The 17,159-nt window shown below is 42.7% G+C and overlaps 1 protein-coding gene across 12 annotated transcripts in view; it reads right to left on the bottom strand.

Annotated features, from left to right (window-relative positions):
- Window positions 1-17,159, bottom strand: part of OSBPL6 (oxysterol binding protein like 6) — a 186,576-nt gene that overhangs the window by 69,072 nt on the left and 100,345 nt on the right. For 9 of the 12 annotated variants that reach the window (XR_008310872.1, XM_053268411.1, XM_053268349.1 and 6 more), the window contains exons 4-10: window positions 13,452-13,574; window positions 10,303-10,356; window positions 7,336-7,449; window positions 7,065-7,235; window positions 5,570-5,702; window positions 5,050-5,153; window positions 3,659-3,751 (exon numbers count right to left, since the gene is read on the bottom strand). Coding sequence is in view for 11 of the 12 variants with exons in the window: in XM_053268411.1 (XP_053124386.1) it covers window positions 3,659-3,751; window positions 5,050-5,153; window positions 5,570-5,702; window positions 7,065-7,235; window positions 7,336-7,449; window positions 10,303-10,356; window positions 13,452-13,574 (792 nt within the window). In the remaining variant the exon portion in view is untranslated. The remainder of the gene's footprint in view (window positions 1-3,658; window positions 3,752-5,049; window positions 5,154-5,569; window positions 5,703-7,064; window positions 7,236-7,335; window positions 7,450-10,302; window positions 10,357-13,451; window positions 13,575-17,159) is intronic. The other 3 variants (XM_053268366.1, XM_053268383.1, XM_053268398.1) reach the window with 1 other exon arrangement.

Here is a 17,159-nt window from a genome sequence, read left to right as displayed (position 1 = left end):
CAACCAAGGTGGACCTTGCTTAGCTAAGGGGACAAGTCATGCTTGCTACCACAAGATTAGATCTTCTCTCCTCTGCCCCACCCTCCCATCTGGACTCAGTGGTGCTGGGCAACATGCGTGGGCAATAAGCTCAATAACCTGATGGGGGCAGAGGTCTGAGGTCCCGTAATAGCAGCAGGGGCAATTCTCTCCCTCCCCTTTCCTGGGCATTTAGTGGGGTAGGGAAATTCCTTGGCCTCTCCTCCCTACCTTGTATTTCAGGCCTCTCCCTGGTTCAAGCTGGCCACTTTGCAGATGGTCCAGGCCTGTTTGGGGGCTGCTTGCCCCTTGGTAGGAGTTTTCTTGGTCTTTGCTGGCTGTGGAAACATAGTGTGGGGTTTGCTGGGGCATATTAAGGGGGTGGCCTGGGAAAGGCTTGAGCCACTAAATCCTACAGTGGCCAGCTTGAGCAGAATTAACCAACAGCTCAGGTGGCTCAATGGGGAAGGCTACTGCCTGAAGAGCTAGTGGCTGAGAGTTCAAATCCCTACTGGGGTAAATGAAATTAGTGAGTTTTAAAATTGCCCTAGGCTTCTGGCCTGTTCTTTCTTTGGTGCCTCTCCACCATCCCTCCCTATTTTGAGGGTCTCATAGTCGCACCTGTATTTAGAGGTTTGGGGTATTCTACAGTCCTCACTTGGCCTGGGCCACTTGGTTAGCGGTTACAGCTCCAAAGAAAGCCAAGGGGAGGAGGGGTGGCAGGCCTGTTCATCCTCCAAGGCTTCCTTCCCCACAACTCTCATCTTCAGATGAGGAGGAGGACGTGGGCCCTATTAAGGCTCTTAGAGCACATCTTGACACACGTGAAAAGACAAAGTGTGCCCCTTCTTCTGGCCCTGATGGGGTGGCCCTTCTGGAGTTCCGCCTGCCCCACGAAAGGACACTCGGATTGCTAAGAGGGATCATCTGATGCAAGCCCAATTGGAGGCAGAGAGTTCCAGACTGGCTCTGGCCCCTGTTGTCCTGACTCAGGAGGGTGAGAGAGTGGCACCTGCAGCCCCAAGTCTCCGGAGTGGATCATCAGCTGATAAAGGTGCAGGTGAATTACCTCAAGGCAGTTAGCCTTGGGCAATGGGGCCGTATGGTTTCTATCCACCTGCATCACAGGGTTTGCCTCCCTCACAGTGAGAATTCCCACAGAGCCAAAAGGGCTGGCAACAGGGTGCTTTTGGACAATGTAATGGGGCATGTAATCAGGTCTGGCCTACCGGGCCTGAACCGGGCCTGGCTAGCATCTCCGGCTGTATCCTCCTTTGGCTCTTCATGTGAGAATTATCCATATGGAGGTGTGTCCTTGCCACTGGGTGATCATCTCTTGCCTGCAGTTAAGGAACACATTTGGAGGGGGGGGGGATATGGGGACGTGTTTCAGTTGTTGTTCAGGGAGCCTGAAACTGTGCCTAGGGAGGGGGAGCAGAGCAGGGAGCAAGAAAAGTCCTGGAGGAAGCATATTGAAAGGAATTGAACTAACTGGTTTTCAGGTTTCACCATTTACGTTTTGGCAGCTTGCTTCAGGTGCGGCATGAGAAGCTGACATGATATCTCCTTGGGTATGGAATTTTGGCGCTTAGAGGCGCCTAGGGCCATACAGGATTCCCTGGCTCCGAACATGAGGGTGGCCTATGATAGAGAGTACAGGGCCTTTTAGACCTTTGGGGAGCAGGTAGGATTGGAGTTGAGCTGAACTGCACCCCATGAGCAACTCATGCAGTATCTGGTGCACTTGCAGTCTCGTGGCTTGGCAGCTGGAATGTTGGCAGGCTATTTGGCAGCACTAGCCTTTTATGCCAAGTCTGAAGATTTGCTGGATTCCACTGGCAACTTCCGCATATGTTGCATGTCAGAGGATTGGGCTCAAGAAAGGCCAGTGCCTTCGGATTCCCGAAGGCCTCTTAACCCTGGGGTTTTGGAAGCACCATTAGGGGTGTTACCTTCTGTTTGTCTCTCCCCTATGCAGATGGCTCTTTTCCATGCAGCCACTGTGGTGGCCTTCTTTGGCGCCTTCAGGTCAGGCCTGTTTCTCAGGTTGTACAAAGGAGTGATCCAGTTCTGCAGTGAGATACAGCTGCATTATTCTAAGACAGAACAGAGAGGGTGGGGGCAACAAATTGCCCTACTTAGGGGTGGACAATCAGCCTTATGGCCGATGGGAGTGCTTGAACAATATGCAGCCTGTAGTGAGCCATCTGCAGGGTGCCTGTTCGTGCATAAGGATGGGCAGCTGCACATGCAATACCAGTTTTGGGTGGTGCTTAAGGGCACTGTTGGCCACAGGCAAAACTACGTGCAACTTGTCTCTGCATTCATTCCGTACAGGTGAGGTTACCACGGCATCACGGTTTGGCTACTCCACTACCGACATTCAGTGGATTGGTTGCTGGTGTTCTCTGGCATTATGTGTGTTAAGCGTTTATGGCATTCAGTTACTGGCATTCCCTCTCTTTCTTTTGACAGGACCATGGATGCAGATGAGATGAGCCAGATTGCTGTTCCCGGGGCATTCCATTATATTCTGGGCCCACAAGTGGGCGAGAGCACCTGGCTTGGAGACACAGCTCGGCCTAGGCAATGGGCACTGATCCAATGGATCTGTAGATGGGGTATGTTGATTGCCCACTTGATTGCCTGTCTTCAGGAGGCTAATTCACTTCCGGACGTTTTGCTATCACATATTGGGGGAAATGACTTCGGAAATCAGACAGAGCTCACCATCAGCCAGACGTTGGCTGGGGATTTGGAGGTGGTTCAGAGTTGGGTTCCTGATCTCATTTTGATATGGTCTAACCTGCTTCAGTGCAGGGTATTCAGGGGGACAAAGAAGCCATGGAAAGTCAATAGGGCACGATGAAAGGTCAATCGTGTTTAGCCAGATTTGTTTCTTTTCACAGGGGCTGGGGTCCTCTTTCGCATCCTGACATAATCTATTGCCTGAGCTTTATAGGGGAGACATGGGCACTGATATCCTCTTGGCTGATTTGCAGAGGGGATTGGCTGCTATTTTGCATGGTTGGTGGGTGGCACAAGGGGTCAACCTAGGCTAGCCCCTTGCTGTGGCAGGTACAGTGCAGGTTGCAACAATAGAGCAGGGCTGGTGAGCACCTTTGGCATATATTTGGCAACAGAGGAGCTCTGGTCAATCCCCAGATGCTTAATGGCTCAGGGAGCTCTGACTTGACTCACTCTGCTCTGTAAAGCATCACCCTCCGGAAAGGCTCTGTGGCTTCGGGCGGGGTGGCTGGGGGCTGAGGCTGTGGACAGAGGCCTGACCTTAGATCGACTAAGAAGGACAGCCTCTGTCAAAGGGCAATGGGGCTGCCTGGAGCCAAGGTGTTCTGGCCCAGGGCATTTCTAGGTTAGGCTGGCGCCCCAGGAGGCATGCCTATAGCTACTGCACTGTAGGAGGGTGGAGAACCATCCTTTCCACTTGTTAAAGAATTTGCAATAAAATTGTGGCCCTTTGTTACCATTAATACTGTCTCCTGTCTTCACTGATCTGAGTGCAATGAAAAGTTTGTGCGAACGAAAAAGCAATCACTTCACAATCAGCTGAAGTGTTGTGTTTTGTATACATATTCATCTAAAATTACAAATTCAAAGGGAAACAACATAAAATTGGTACCTGAAGCTGTATTTTAGTATCTTTGCTGACACTTTTTGTTCTCCATCTTCTTGTGACACGCTTGTCTTTCTTTGAAATATCTACACAGTTAGCCTATGTCATAAGATAGTTAGAAGCAACAAAGCATTGTGTTAAAGCCCACAAAACCGACACAGACAATATTGAAAGTTAGTAACAAGAATTTTAGCATTAGTTTTCTGCAGATAAAACAAGAATGGTAAAAATGCTAGCCTATGTTCTATAAACAAAGCAAACTATGTGACCTCTTAAGACAATTTTAGAAGCAAACATAAGCTTTAGACTACAATCAAAAAACTATGTGCTCTGGAAGTTTATGTCCAAAGAAAGGATGGTTTAATCCCTCCCTCCATATAATAGTCCCAAATTTTTATTTTCTTCCCCATACTGTTTAACATCTACATGAAATCACTGGGAGAAGTCACCAGAGGGTTTGGAGCTGGGCGTCACCAGTACACTAATGACATTCATTTCTATTTCTCATTTACTTGTGAGATTGTGGATGTCCTGAACAGGTGCTTGGAGTAAGTAATGGGATGGATGAGGGCTAATAAACTGAAGTTCAATCCAGACAGGATAGAGATTCTGTTGATGAATGGCTCATCAATTTAGAGCATTCAGAGTTTAACCTGTTCTTGATGGGGTCGCATTCCCTGAAGGATCGGGTTCATAGATCATTGGTACTGCTTGATTCAGGTTGCTCAAGTGGCATCAGAGTCACACAGCAGCTTTTACAAACTTTGGCTGATATGTCAGTTGCAGCTCGGCCTGGAGAAGGATGATCTGGCCACAGTTATCCATGTAAAAGCGATGTCCACATAAGCCTGCCCAGAGTTAAAATAATCTTCAGAGGCTCTTCTCTGGGTGCTTCTACCTTCAGAGGTAAGGCAGATGGTGACAGGAGAAGGGCATTTTTGGTGGTAGACGCCAAACTTTGGAATTCCCTCTCAAGATATGGTAGTCTGGCAATATTACTATTGTTTTTTTCACTGGCAGGCAACGTTCGTCTTGTTCTCACAGGCATGTTTTGTTTTGGCTTTTATTTCCTTTGCAACTGTTTTAATCAGCTGTAGTTATTAACTGTGTTTTTATGTGTTACGTTTGATTATTGTTCTGTTATTTTTCTTTTCTTATATTTGTATTATATAAGCTGCCTATATATTAATTTGATTGGGGTGTGAGTCCAGTTCCCTTACCAACAAAGTGAGAGAGGAGTACTTAGTACCTGGAAAAAGGATCCAGTAAACTTCTGCAAATCTGTTTAGGCTGCAACATTTATAGTCTTCATGAAACATGTACAGAATTTTTCAAGTACAAAACATGTTGTTTGTACACTCATCAACATTTAACCTTGGTTATAATACCATATTTACCTGCATATCTGTGAAGTTTGGAGCTGACTGAGTTCTCTGGAGTATTTCTAAGTTCTGAAGAATTTTACTAAGTTCCACAAGGTTTGACTGGCAGTGTGTAAGATCTAACAGAAAGAAAGAAAAGAAACATTAGTTACCTTGGTTAAAATCTAATTTTGCCAGGGTACCCTATATCTGAGATGAGTATTTTGTTACACTGCTTGATGTAGCAAATATAAAACTTTTTATACACATAGAAAAGTAGAAAATTGTTTTCATCCACTCTGTGACAAGTTTCAGTACATTTCACTCAGCTTGGCAAAATAGTATCAATCAAACTCTAAATTTGGGGCTCAGTTTCTACCACTAATCATTATTAATCAGTTGAAACAAATGCCATGAACAACATTACAATCATAAGAATTACTCTGTTATTAAATTCTATGTGTGCCTTTATCAATTAAGAAATATCACTGAATATTAGGAAAACCGATGATGAATTAAAATGAAAGTCTGGACACAAACTGAAGAAGAGACTGACCTTCTGCACACCTGTCCATCTCCTCTGAGTCCTGCAACCAAGCTACAACTTTACTTTGGCCAGTGGTGCGTGTTGCTGGAAGGCTGTTACTACAGGGGATAGATGATTGCCATGGAAAACTATTCTGTGGGGCCTAGAGAAAGCATATATTTAGGAAATGACATTACTGAACACTGGGAGAAAACTTGCTTGTGATTTAAAAAAACTAATCACCAAACAAGGGGACAAAAGTTATTCCTTCTTGAAAAGGAGGCATACATGAACTTGGCACTCTGTTCTAAAGGAAACCCAGTAACAAGTAACAAGGTGGTAGAACAGGCAAATCGTCAATTCAACATCTTCCTCCTTTCTTTGTTAGTAATATCTATCTTAGAAGTTCTTCCCATGTTTAAAAGGTTCCCATTTAGTAACTGGGAACAATGGCTGTTGTGTGCCGGGTAATGTGGCAAATAATTAGAAATTAGTATGAATCATTAACATGGAGTTGTTTAAAATACATAAAACACACATTCATATTTAACATAGAGTAAAAAAAGGGGAGGAGCCACCTAATGGCAAAGCGGGGAAATGACTTGACTAGCAGGCCAGAGGATGCCAGTTCGAATCCCCGCTGGTATGTTTCCCAGACTATGGGAAACACCTATATCGGGCAGAAGCTATATAGGAAGATGCTGAAAGGCATCATCTAATATTGCATGGGAGATGGCAACGGTAAACCCCTCCTGTATTCTACCAAAGACAACCACAGGGCTCTGTGGTTGCCAGGAGTCGACACCAACTCAATGGCACACTTTACCTATACCTTAAAAGGGTGGGGGGATAAAACCACAGCAATAGTATATTCAGTGGTTGACATCCAGACAAATGTTGCATATGCGGAAGAAAGTTTCAAGTTTGCAATAGGGGAGCGAACATTTTCACCTATCTCCCTTTCTCTCTATAGCTGCCTATGCCTCCTAAAAATATGTCTCTGAAGGTCCCACAACATGCAAACCCTCATAGACATAATTTTGGAAGGCACAGAGGGTTGCAGGGTGTGTGTGTGTGTGTGTGTGTGTGTGATGAAAATTGCCCCTCCGCCACTGCACATGCAAGTTCTTCTGGATACTTAGTAGTCTGGATATCTACCAAGGTACTTAACAATAAAATAAAATATAACTATTTATCTACAGAAATGCCAGAATACACTCCTGTCCATAATAAATCTGCTCACATGCTACACCTTTTAACCTATTATTTTCTATATTATTCCATATACAGAATATCTGAAGAGCTCTGAACTTTATTCAGAGTCCTGAACTTTATTGTTCTAGAACACCATAGACAGACTATTTGTAGAAAATTCCATTGACAGATATTTCATAGACAGAACACCATAGACAGACTAATTGTAGATAATTCTACAATTATCACTTTGTCTCTCTTCCCTGAAGCTGAAATTCACTGGGGACACTGGCTGACATAACAGAAAAATTACTCAAAGTGGTCCCATTACCTTTCCATCCAACATGGCAGTATTAGTAGCTGGTGAAGACTCGGTGGCCGAAGTTGAAGGAAATATGTGGAAGCTGGCATCTCGTGGTGATCGGACAATCTCATTCTGACGGTACAGTCTGTGGTGGCGCAGTTTTGATACCCAAGCATCAAATGAATCCTGGGATTTTACCTAATAAAAGAGTCAATATGAATGGGTGTTCATAAGAATACTTAATTTCCATTTAATAATTGCAAAATGGGGGAGGGGGACTGGTAAAATCAGTCCTTACTTTCAAATGGTAGATGTGCTCTTCAGTGTCAAGGTCTATCCTACGAGCTTTCTTTTTAATTGACATAACGGATAAACCAACATCTATGCTCCCATGAACCTTTCCTTTCTGAGTCTGAAAAATCAGATAAAACATTTTCATCAACAAGCTGGGGTTGCTTAATTTTAAAAAATTAACGTTTCTTTAACATGTTCCATGGAAATACATTGTTTATTGGGCTCTAATTCATTTATATCAGAAAATGGAAGAAAATATTGTGAAATGATATAACTAGAAAAGATGGAGACAGAGGCCTGCTGTGTAGAGTAATGTCAAAGAATATTCATTGGAAGGAGCATCAAGAAACTGGCAGTGCATGGTCCTTTCTTTTCCCTCCAAGATCTGAAATGAGTGAAAATTTCAAGTAGACAGAACTTTGCAAAACTACTTAAGGAACACAAGACAGATTTAAAATATAACAATGTTTTCAAAAATAGTGAGGGTCCAGGATACAAATGGGCTATATGTACATGTGGGGACAAGACATTTGACTTCTCTGTTGCAGCTACTCTTACTGTTGAAGAGACAAGCTGTAGTTCAGAGTAAAAGTGATAAAAAGCTTCTAAGAATGCTCTAGTAGCACGCACAGTTCACACAAATGCATACAGTTTCTCTGAACAGCAGCCAAGGGAGCTGGGATGAAGAAAGAATCCGCGCGCTCCTCAATAAATGCTTACTCCACAGCTAGTTCCAAAATAGGCTTGATGGCACTGACTGCATTAACTAAGATTAGAATCTCCACTTGCTATTTAGCATGCACTAAATATTGTAAAAAGAAGCAATTAAATATTATGTAACTGAATAGTCAAGGATCTTTACTGAACACAATATTTATAATGTATTTTGTATCAATATTTCTTTTTCTCCTTCTGTCTACATAAATAATTTTCAAGGGAAAAATGAATTCTAATACCTGAAGATGGCAATGTGCTTCAGAGGACATTTTGCCTTTAAATTACATATTGGTTAAGCTAAAAAATAAACCAGCAGCACACAATTAATCATACATGCACGCACACACCCCTACCTTTGATTATTGCACAAATATAAGGTGCAAGTAAGTCTTTCAGACCAATGCTTGCTCATGATATGAGCAAGCAAAATCATTTCAGTAATCGATTACCATTTCTCACACATATGCTATAAATGTACATCATGCTTTCAGGAATGTATCATTGCATATACATCCTTCCAGTTGCAAACAACCAAGTACTTTTATTATTGGTAATATTTATGATAAACCTTGGGCCAAACTAGATAAAACATTGAGGATCTGTGGAACTCCCAACGTCTTTTCAAAACTTAAAAGTAGCCACTGAAGACTGCACACTTAATATGGGCTGCAGCACGGAGTGTGTGTTTAGCCCCTGCCCCACAAATGTCACGCCCCTTACCTGAGCTCTGTCCCTCCCCCCAACCTCCCTGTACCTACTATCAACTCCGCTGGGGAAAAATACAGGTAATCCAACTGTATGAGCCCACTGTGAAGCAAGGCAAGACCCCTCCCCAAGCTCTCTGGTAAGTTCAGAGGACTGAGGAGAGGGGCAAAATCTTTCCCCTCACTTTATGCTGGGTTTCGGAGAAGGTAAAATGCAACACAAATCTCTCCTGATACCTCCGATTCTGCTCAACACTGAATGCAAAGTGAGTCATCAAACATTTGGCAAGGAAGGAAGCAACAAGAGAGTCTCTCATTGCTTCATACCTTTTTCCAAGCTCAGCATGGGGACCAGACCCCTCCTCTCCTGAAAGCCCTCTTAGCATTCCAAAAGACTTAGGAGAGTGGGAGGAATCTCGTCTTGTTTCATACTGAACTTCAGAGAATGCAGAAGCAGCAAGAGCTTCTCTTACAAATTCTGTCTTTCGCCGCAGCCCAGTACTAAGTGAGGCAAGACCCTGCCACTCCTATTCTCTGGCTTGCAAACACAAATCACGATGGTAACTAAGTGACCCCTTAAAAAGCCAGAAATCATTCTAAAGGGTGGAGAAAATGAAAATGTATGCCAGCAGAGGAGAGTTGAAGTTTTTTCTACACAGTACAGACATGTTTACCGGTCTATTGTCATTAAGAGTGAATGTCTAACATTAGCATTTTCCAACCAGTGAACCACAGCACACTACTACGACAATGACAACGAATATTTATATACTGCTCTTCAACAAAATTCTCAAATCAGTTTACATAGAAAAATAAATAATACATAAATAAGATGACCCCCTGTCTCCAAAAGGCTCACAATCTAAAAAGAAACATAATGCAGATACAAGCAACAGCCACGGGAGGGATGCTGTGCTGGGGTTGGATAGGGCCAGCTGCTCTCCCCCTGTTAAATCTAAGAGAGCACACTAGCTGGTGTGCTGCACTGACTTGCTCTGAGTCAGCTCCAATAGTGCAGAGTTAACTCCTGCTTCTGGAGCTGACTCTCGCCCCATAATGCACTGGGAAGGATGCATCCCACCACAGCAATCTTTCCTCAGCGGAACCATGCCCAAATACTGCAGAACATTTTCTTCCACAAACCCAAACAAAAAAACCACAACACCAAAAGGAGTAAGTATATGTTGAATATGATGAAGGTGAATTGTCCTGCCTGCCAACCAGTTTAAATGAATGAACCTCCCCCCCGCCAATTCTACTTCTTTTGAGAGATAGACAGAGAGAATGTTAGGTGGTGTTGAGAGTCTTGAGCTATTTGGTGTGGAGGGTCCTGAGCTTTATACTGCTGGACTAGAAGAGGAAGGAAGTCGAAATAAATAAAAATCTCATGGCGGCTTTGCCACCCCAGAAAAGAAAAGGCCATGTGTCAGCAGTGGGGGACAGCATGCCCTTTTTAAAAAAGATATGCGTGATGAAAAGGGTTAGCAAATGTTGGTGTCAATAATACAATAGGTGAGAAGAACTTTTTAAAAAGTTATAGGTTTACTTACATCAATTGGTGACTTTGAATATTTCAACATTCCATTATCCAGGACAAAAAAGCGCTGCATGGAAACAATTTGTTAGTGATCGATAATATCCAAGAAGATGGAGGTATATTCTCACGGTACTTAATAATCAACACACAGCACAAAAACAAGTCAACTGACATCTTGCTTCCATTTAGTTTTGCAGCAATTATTATATCAATTATAATACCACTTGACATTTAAATAGTGGGTTTTTCAGTGTTTAAAGGCCTTCACGTACATTATCTCAGTAAACCTTTCATCAATCCCTAGATCAGTTTTATCATCCCCTTATTGCTGATGAAGGGCTGCAGTTACAAGGGAGTAACCACCTAGTCAGTTCATGACTAAAGTAAGATTTGAATCAGGGATTACTCAGATCACACTCTTAGCTACTGTAGTTTATGTATCTAGGCACAGAATGTGGGTCTCCCTCCACCCACTAGTATACCCTGTCATATCCATACAGCTTGAAACATCCAGACTAAAACAGAAATGATCTAATTGCATGCCAAAGACCTGCATAATCCGATTGTTACCTTCCTCTTTTGTAAAGAATGGAAAGCAGGAGCAGGCTCAGTATCAGCACATGGCACCCTTGGGCATCTACCAAGGATCCAGCAGGCCCCATTGCTGACCTCTGCCACCTGCACTCAGGCCACCTAGGGAGGACTGGGCCCAGGTTCTGAGTGCCCCCCTCAATTCTCCTGAACTAATCCCGTTCGAGGGTGGGGGGGAAGGTGTATGGGGTCTCCACATACACAGCAGTAGCCAGTGAGGCTGCAAATCCTGCCCCCCATGCAATGCCCTGGAATGATGCTACATCAAGAACACTGGGGGAGAAAAAAGAATTCCACTGCTGTAGCAATGCAACAAAACAAAAGAAAACAATACTCATCAAGGTAAGTTCCCTTGCAACAAGGTAAGTTCCCTTGCATCTTGCAACATGTGTGATGTGGGTCCGCACACATCAGAGGGAGCATACCAGAGGGCAATGAGGGCCCCCTAAAACTGGGAGCCAGCCCTGGTTAGGAATCTGTGATTTGGAGCAGAAGAGCAGTATGTGTGCTTAATCCTCCCCCTTCTTCTTTTTGCTCAAAATCTGTACCACCAGCCAGCTGTTTTCCCCTGAATAAGGAAAAACAGCTGGGGAAGTTTGAGCAGAAAAAGAGCTGGAGGGTAAAGGGTAAAGCACACGAGCAGACACACACACCTCACTCTTCCATTCCTGATCACAGCCTTCCAAGGCTACTTTTCATTTTAAAATGTGTTGCAACAATGTTACATGCAAGTGTGTGTGGTGTCCAGATTGGATCTTAAACCATCATTTAAATTTGACAGAATTAGAGGCCATTACATATTTTCCCATTAGGAAGTTATTGAACAATTCTTGTATGTGAAAAAGCAGATAAATTCTCAATAGCAGCAAGTTCTTCAGACAAAAAATGACATCGGTACCAGCAACCATAACTTGATTTACTATGATAAATATATGAATATAATTATTTTACATTAGTGTGAAAACAGGGATCTATTGGTGATGGGATGTGTCTTTTTTCCTTAAGTTATTCATCAGCCTTGCTGATGTGAATTCAGAGGTAACTTTCACAGCCAGGACCACTGAACTGTGACTACACAATAGGCGTCAAAGAGAAGCCAGTCATCAGACTATGAGCAGATACAATATAGACCTGAGTGGGCTGATAGTCAGTGGAGGAGGAGGAAAAGTTAGCAATAGATTTATCATGCAAAGAAGGTCAAAATTCTTGTGCAATCATATAGCAGATGCCTTGTACCATAGCCAATCCTGGCCAGAACCCACCCATAGCCCTGCAGAGCAATATGTTTTCTTAACAGTAAGATAATCAACAACAGCACCACATAATGGGTACTCCTTACCATCTTGCAGGGTAAAATTCTTACACTAGTGGGATTAGAAAGATTAAAGGCAGGGAGAGCCGCTCCCGACCACACTGCGAAAGCAGCGCTGGTCAGCATCTACTCTCAAATGGGGGGCGCAGCCCTGTTTGCAAGCGAAGCTGCATCCCCTGCATCTGACATCAGCAGTAGGGGGTGTGGCTGAGGCACCAGGCGCAGCCCGATTAGCAGCAGCCCAGGTTCTTTGAACCCGTCCGCTCCTCGGTGGCTCCGCCCCTGTTACTGAGGTTTAGAGTTTTAAATGGGAGGGACCTCCAAAGCCTACTACCTATATTTAGAAGTGTTCCTCTCCATCCTTGCCAGTCCTATTGCCTCCTCCAATCTTTTTTGTAAAACATATCAGTCAGATATCCCATTGTTTCCTCTGACACAGAGCCTCTGTCTCCCCCCACCTCAAATGTAAATAGCAGCTGATGGGGTGGGGGGCTCCAAGTCAGAACTGGAATCACAATGTGCAAGGGGTGGGCTTACAACCCTTTCCCCCTGAACTACAGTCCTGCCAAAATGGTACATCTTGCTGTCCCCGGGCTGGTACCAAAAGGCTTACCTGGAACTAATAGCAGTTTTGGGGGTTGGCAATAGTGGTGGGGGAATGGGACACTTTCACAGGGGCTGAAGCGCAAAGGGAAAGGATTAAATATCTCCTTTCTATGCACCACAGTCCCAATCCTTATCATCCCCCCCTGCCCCCATGGCTGCTTATTTTGCTGGGAGAGTTTTAAAAACCCAAAGGGCCAAATTATGCATTTAACCTAACATATAATTTGGCTTTCAGAGTTTCTGGCATTAACAAAGTACACAGACTTCAATATATTCAGTGCTTCTAGCTGCACTCTATACTTTCTCACTGCATCTCATATTTGAATGTGCCTTGTTCTATAGGGAGGGCTTCACTTGTTTCGGTAGTTGGAAATAAGGATTTGGATTAGTAATAATTTCATTAATAAACAAACAACACTTCAGAGAAGATATTTGCTTTTCCTGGTAGGAAATATGTTACTTTGGAGCATATATTCTCTAAGGAAAGTTTCATACAGAGAAAACAATAAAATAATTGGAGATTGCATGGGCTATAAACATGTATTATAAAACAGAAAAAAATCTGAAGAACAAATCAATTTTCCAAAGATGATAATGACCGTTTCCTTTTAATCTGAAGTAGTGATAGCTTACGTGGTTCATGGATACTTTACCTTGTGCCAGCCTTTTAAAGGCCATTTCCTTTTCTTCAGCATGAATCCTTCATGTTTGTCTGGCTTCTGAACATTAGTCTGGCCAATTTTCAAGCCTTCTATGATTTCCCAACTGTCTGGCTCCTGAAGGAAGAGTTGGGGGAGGGGGAACCCAAACAAACTCATCATTTCAATATTAGCTAAAACTGCTTATATCACATGAGCTATGTTTTTAGGGCACAAGCCAATGTGTATACCTGGAAATGAGATCTAGTGAACTCAATGGAATTTACTTCTGAGTAAAGTTTAATAAGTTCAGGATGTAAATATCCGTATTTATGGTAAAATAAGGCAAATAATAAGTTCAGCTCTTTCTTAAACATTACATTACTTAGGATTTAAAGACTTTTTTAAAAATACCTTTTTTTAAAAATTGCCATTCCGAGAGCAGAACTTCACATTAAAAGTGACACAGAAATTATGCCAAAAATTGCACCCCCAAGTCGAGTTCACCCCATCTCTGACATAACATGCAGAAAAATTGATTCACTGTCATGATATTATCACACGGAGTGCTCCCCCACCCTTGACAGACAATGATGTGGAATAGAGGGAGGCAGGAAAAGGTACAATGTGATGATATTATGACACAGGGTTATTCCTATATGTTAGAAAGGAAAATGTGATATGGCAGTGCCATGTTCAGTGGCTTTTCTGTGAAAGCTAGCGATAGATAAGTTCTCCTCAGCTTAATTTGGACTTGGTTTTGTACTTACAAACTTTCTTGGCAAGCAGTTGGAACAAGCTTGTCTGTGTTTTAAGAGTTCTCTTCCAGCTTGTAATGTTGGCACACACATATAGATTATCATATTGCCCCCCTGGGAATTGTAGTTCGATTGGCAACACATGAATGATTAAAGGTGAGGCAAACAAGGATACTGCCTTTCCCTGACTGAAACTTAAAATTCTGTGAAAACTGGCATCACTATGTGAGGGTTTTATGTGTGCCTGCCACGATTTGCAAGAACTCAGGAACTATTTTTTGTTTGATACAATCACACAGTTTACAGGGGCTGTGTGTACTGTCCTCACATGCAGATGCCTATATCCTCATATGCAACAGCACCTGCACATAATGCCTGACTGAGAGCCCAAAGTTAGCCCTGCATGACCACTCCAAGGCAGGAGGCACTGTAAGTATGAACTGGTTAAAGGGCAGCCCAATTCTTTGTTAATGTGCTACATGCTATTTTCTACTGAGGAAGGAAGCAGTTGGTATGATCCAAATATGTACAACTCTGCATGATAAAGAGCCATGTCCCTATTCACAGGTCCATCTTACTATTTTGCATAGAAAATAGGGCAAGAGTTCTAATTACTTCATTGTTCTTGTGCCCTAAAATATTCCTAACAAGGATTGCACAGGGAGCTCTGCAAGGCTTAATTTGAGCTTAGCTCTGGGGAATCTTTCGGTGTCAGGACTCAAGAATGGGGAAAGCAAAAGTGAGTTAGAGAGAGTCTCACATTCTGCTATCCCTCAAGTCATAATTTATTAATAATAATAATTATTATTATTACATTTATATCCCGCTCTTCCTCCAAAGAGCCCAGAGCAGTGTACTACATACTTAAGTTTCTCTTTCACAACAACCCTGTGAAGTAGGCTAGGCTGAGAGAGAAGTGACTGGCCCAGAGTCACCCAGCTAGTATTATGGCTGACTGAGGATCTGAACTCGGGTCTCCCCGGTCGTAGTCCAGCACTCTATAACAAGTCATAACATGCCAAGCAAGAACAAGTCACAGACTATCCTTGCTATGAGATCCAAGGAGCTCACAAATCCTTCTCTGTGAATCCCAGCATTGCAGCAGAAGCAGGAAATGCAAAATGTTCACTCACATTTGCCATTTCTACGTTTCCTGCTTCTCAGAACATGTGAACTAGCTCACAGTCCTAGAACAGCCAAGAAGATGCCTCTGGGCATGTATGCCTCTAAATACCAGTTGCTGGAGAGACAAATGTTGGGGGGAGAGAACTGTTGTCTTTATATCCTGCTTCCTAAAGCATCTGGACACCCACTGTGGGAAACGGAATTCTCGATTAGGTGGTTTCATAGGACCCAGCAGAATACTTCCTATAAAAAGCCAATTTGTCAGAGATCTAAGATTAAATTTCCTGAGCAGAGGATGTGGCTTACAAAGTTTTAGCTCTGACACCTCTGGTTTTAGACACTGAGGCTGGCAGTCCACAGAATGTGATTAAACCAGTTTAAATTCACTTAATTGGGCTGAGAATCAGCAATCAAGTGTGAGTATGGGGTTTTTTGGCAGCGAAATAATAACATTTGAATTGTGTTGAATGTACCCTTAATTAAAAGGATTTTCATCATAAATGTTGAGAAGTTACAGTTTTTATACATAATACTACTATCAAAATATGTAATGAAAATTATGACTACTCACACAAAAGAAAATCAAAATGAAATCAAGAATTTAAAAAGTAATGATGTTCAATGAAGCAGTCAGGTCTGGAAAACGTTCCTGACTTCCCATCTAGATATTGATCAGTATTTGATATTGATCAGAAGACAATTGGTTACATAAACTCATTTGGCCTTGTGTTAATTTTGCACACTAATGATCTTCATTGTTTGTTACATTTGCAGTTGTTCAGTTTCATTTAATTTGCCTTTGTTCTGGAAAAGACTAAAACAAAAGCATCACATAGATAGCTTTAATTTATAGCTTTTCTCTTTTCCAGCTTACACATGTATGGAAGAAATGGCTATACAAGTTTCCTAATACTGATGAGAACTGCTTTCACACCTGAGTACAATCTGTATTTATTTTTCTTGTGTAGAATAAGATATATTGGCCAATATGACGCACAGCAGTATGCTGGCTTAAGAAAGGCAGCATGTCTGCAGGAGGCTACATTAATGTTCTAGCAGTAATGACCAGTTGCGTGGCTAAGTGGGTGTGTAGGGGGAGTGAGTTTTTGCTTTTCTCCCCTCCCTTAAAAACCCTTTCCACTTGCATAAATGTATTCCGGAATCGTGGGACCCTCAGGAGCCTATTTACCGTATTTTATGGACTATAAGACTCACTTTTTTCCTCGAAAAATATCCGCCAAAATTCAGGTGCGTCTTATATGTTTTAACAGTTAAATATGTTAAAACTCTGAAAAACTGGATTAAAATTAAGGTGCGTCTTATAGTCCGTAGCGTCTTATAGTCCGTAAAATACGGTAAGCAAATAGGAAGGGCTTTTGGAGGGAGCGGAGAAAAACAAAAATCGTTTTCCCCCTCTGTTGTGCAATGGACGTCAACACAGGGATTCTGGTGGCTCCTTGAGGAACCGAAGTCCTTCTTAAGCCTGGTGTGGAAAACCTTCTGGTTCCTAGGAAGTAAGAAATGAGTAGGCAAGGAAGGAGACCAGGGAATAGGAAGAGCTGGCCCACTTCACATGTTTAACTCTCCCATGTGAGTGTGACTTTAAAATGTGACTTCATGGTGCTTCATTTTGGTTTTCTCATGTGCTAGATTAATTGAAGTTGTATAACTAAAAGGCTGTTTAAAACAAGAAGGCTTTATACCACTACCCTAAGTATAAAACTGAACATCAACTTTGGAGGGCCTTCTTGGCAAATTAGTTTCACAACACAGGGCCTACCACTGAAAAGTTCCTACTCTACATCCCAAACTTAATAGATGAAGCTCAGATTCCAGCATG

This window comes from Hemicordylus capensis, chromosome 1 (assembly GCF_027244095.1).
Source record: "Hemicordylus capensis ecotype Gifberg chromosome 1, rHemCap1.1.pri, whole genome shotgun sequence".
In the NCBI taxonomy this organism is placed as follows: domain Eukaryota; kingdom Metazoa; phylum Chordata; class Lepidosauria; order Squamata; family Cordylidae; genus Hemicordylus; species Hemicordylus capensis.
The sequence above is the reverse complement of the archived record's forward strand: the minus strand, read 5'-3'. Positions and strand labels throughout refer to the sequence as shown.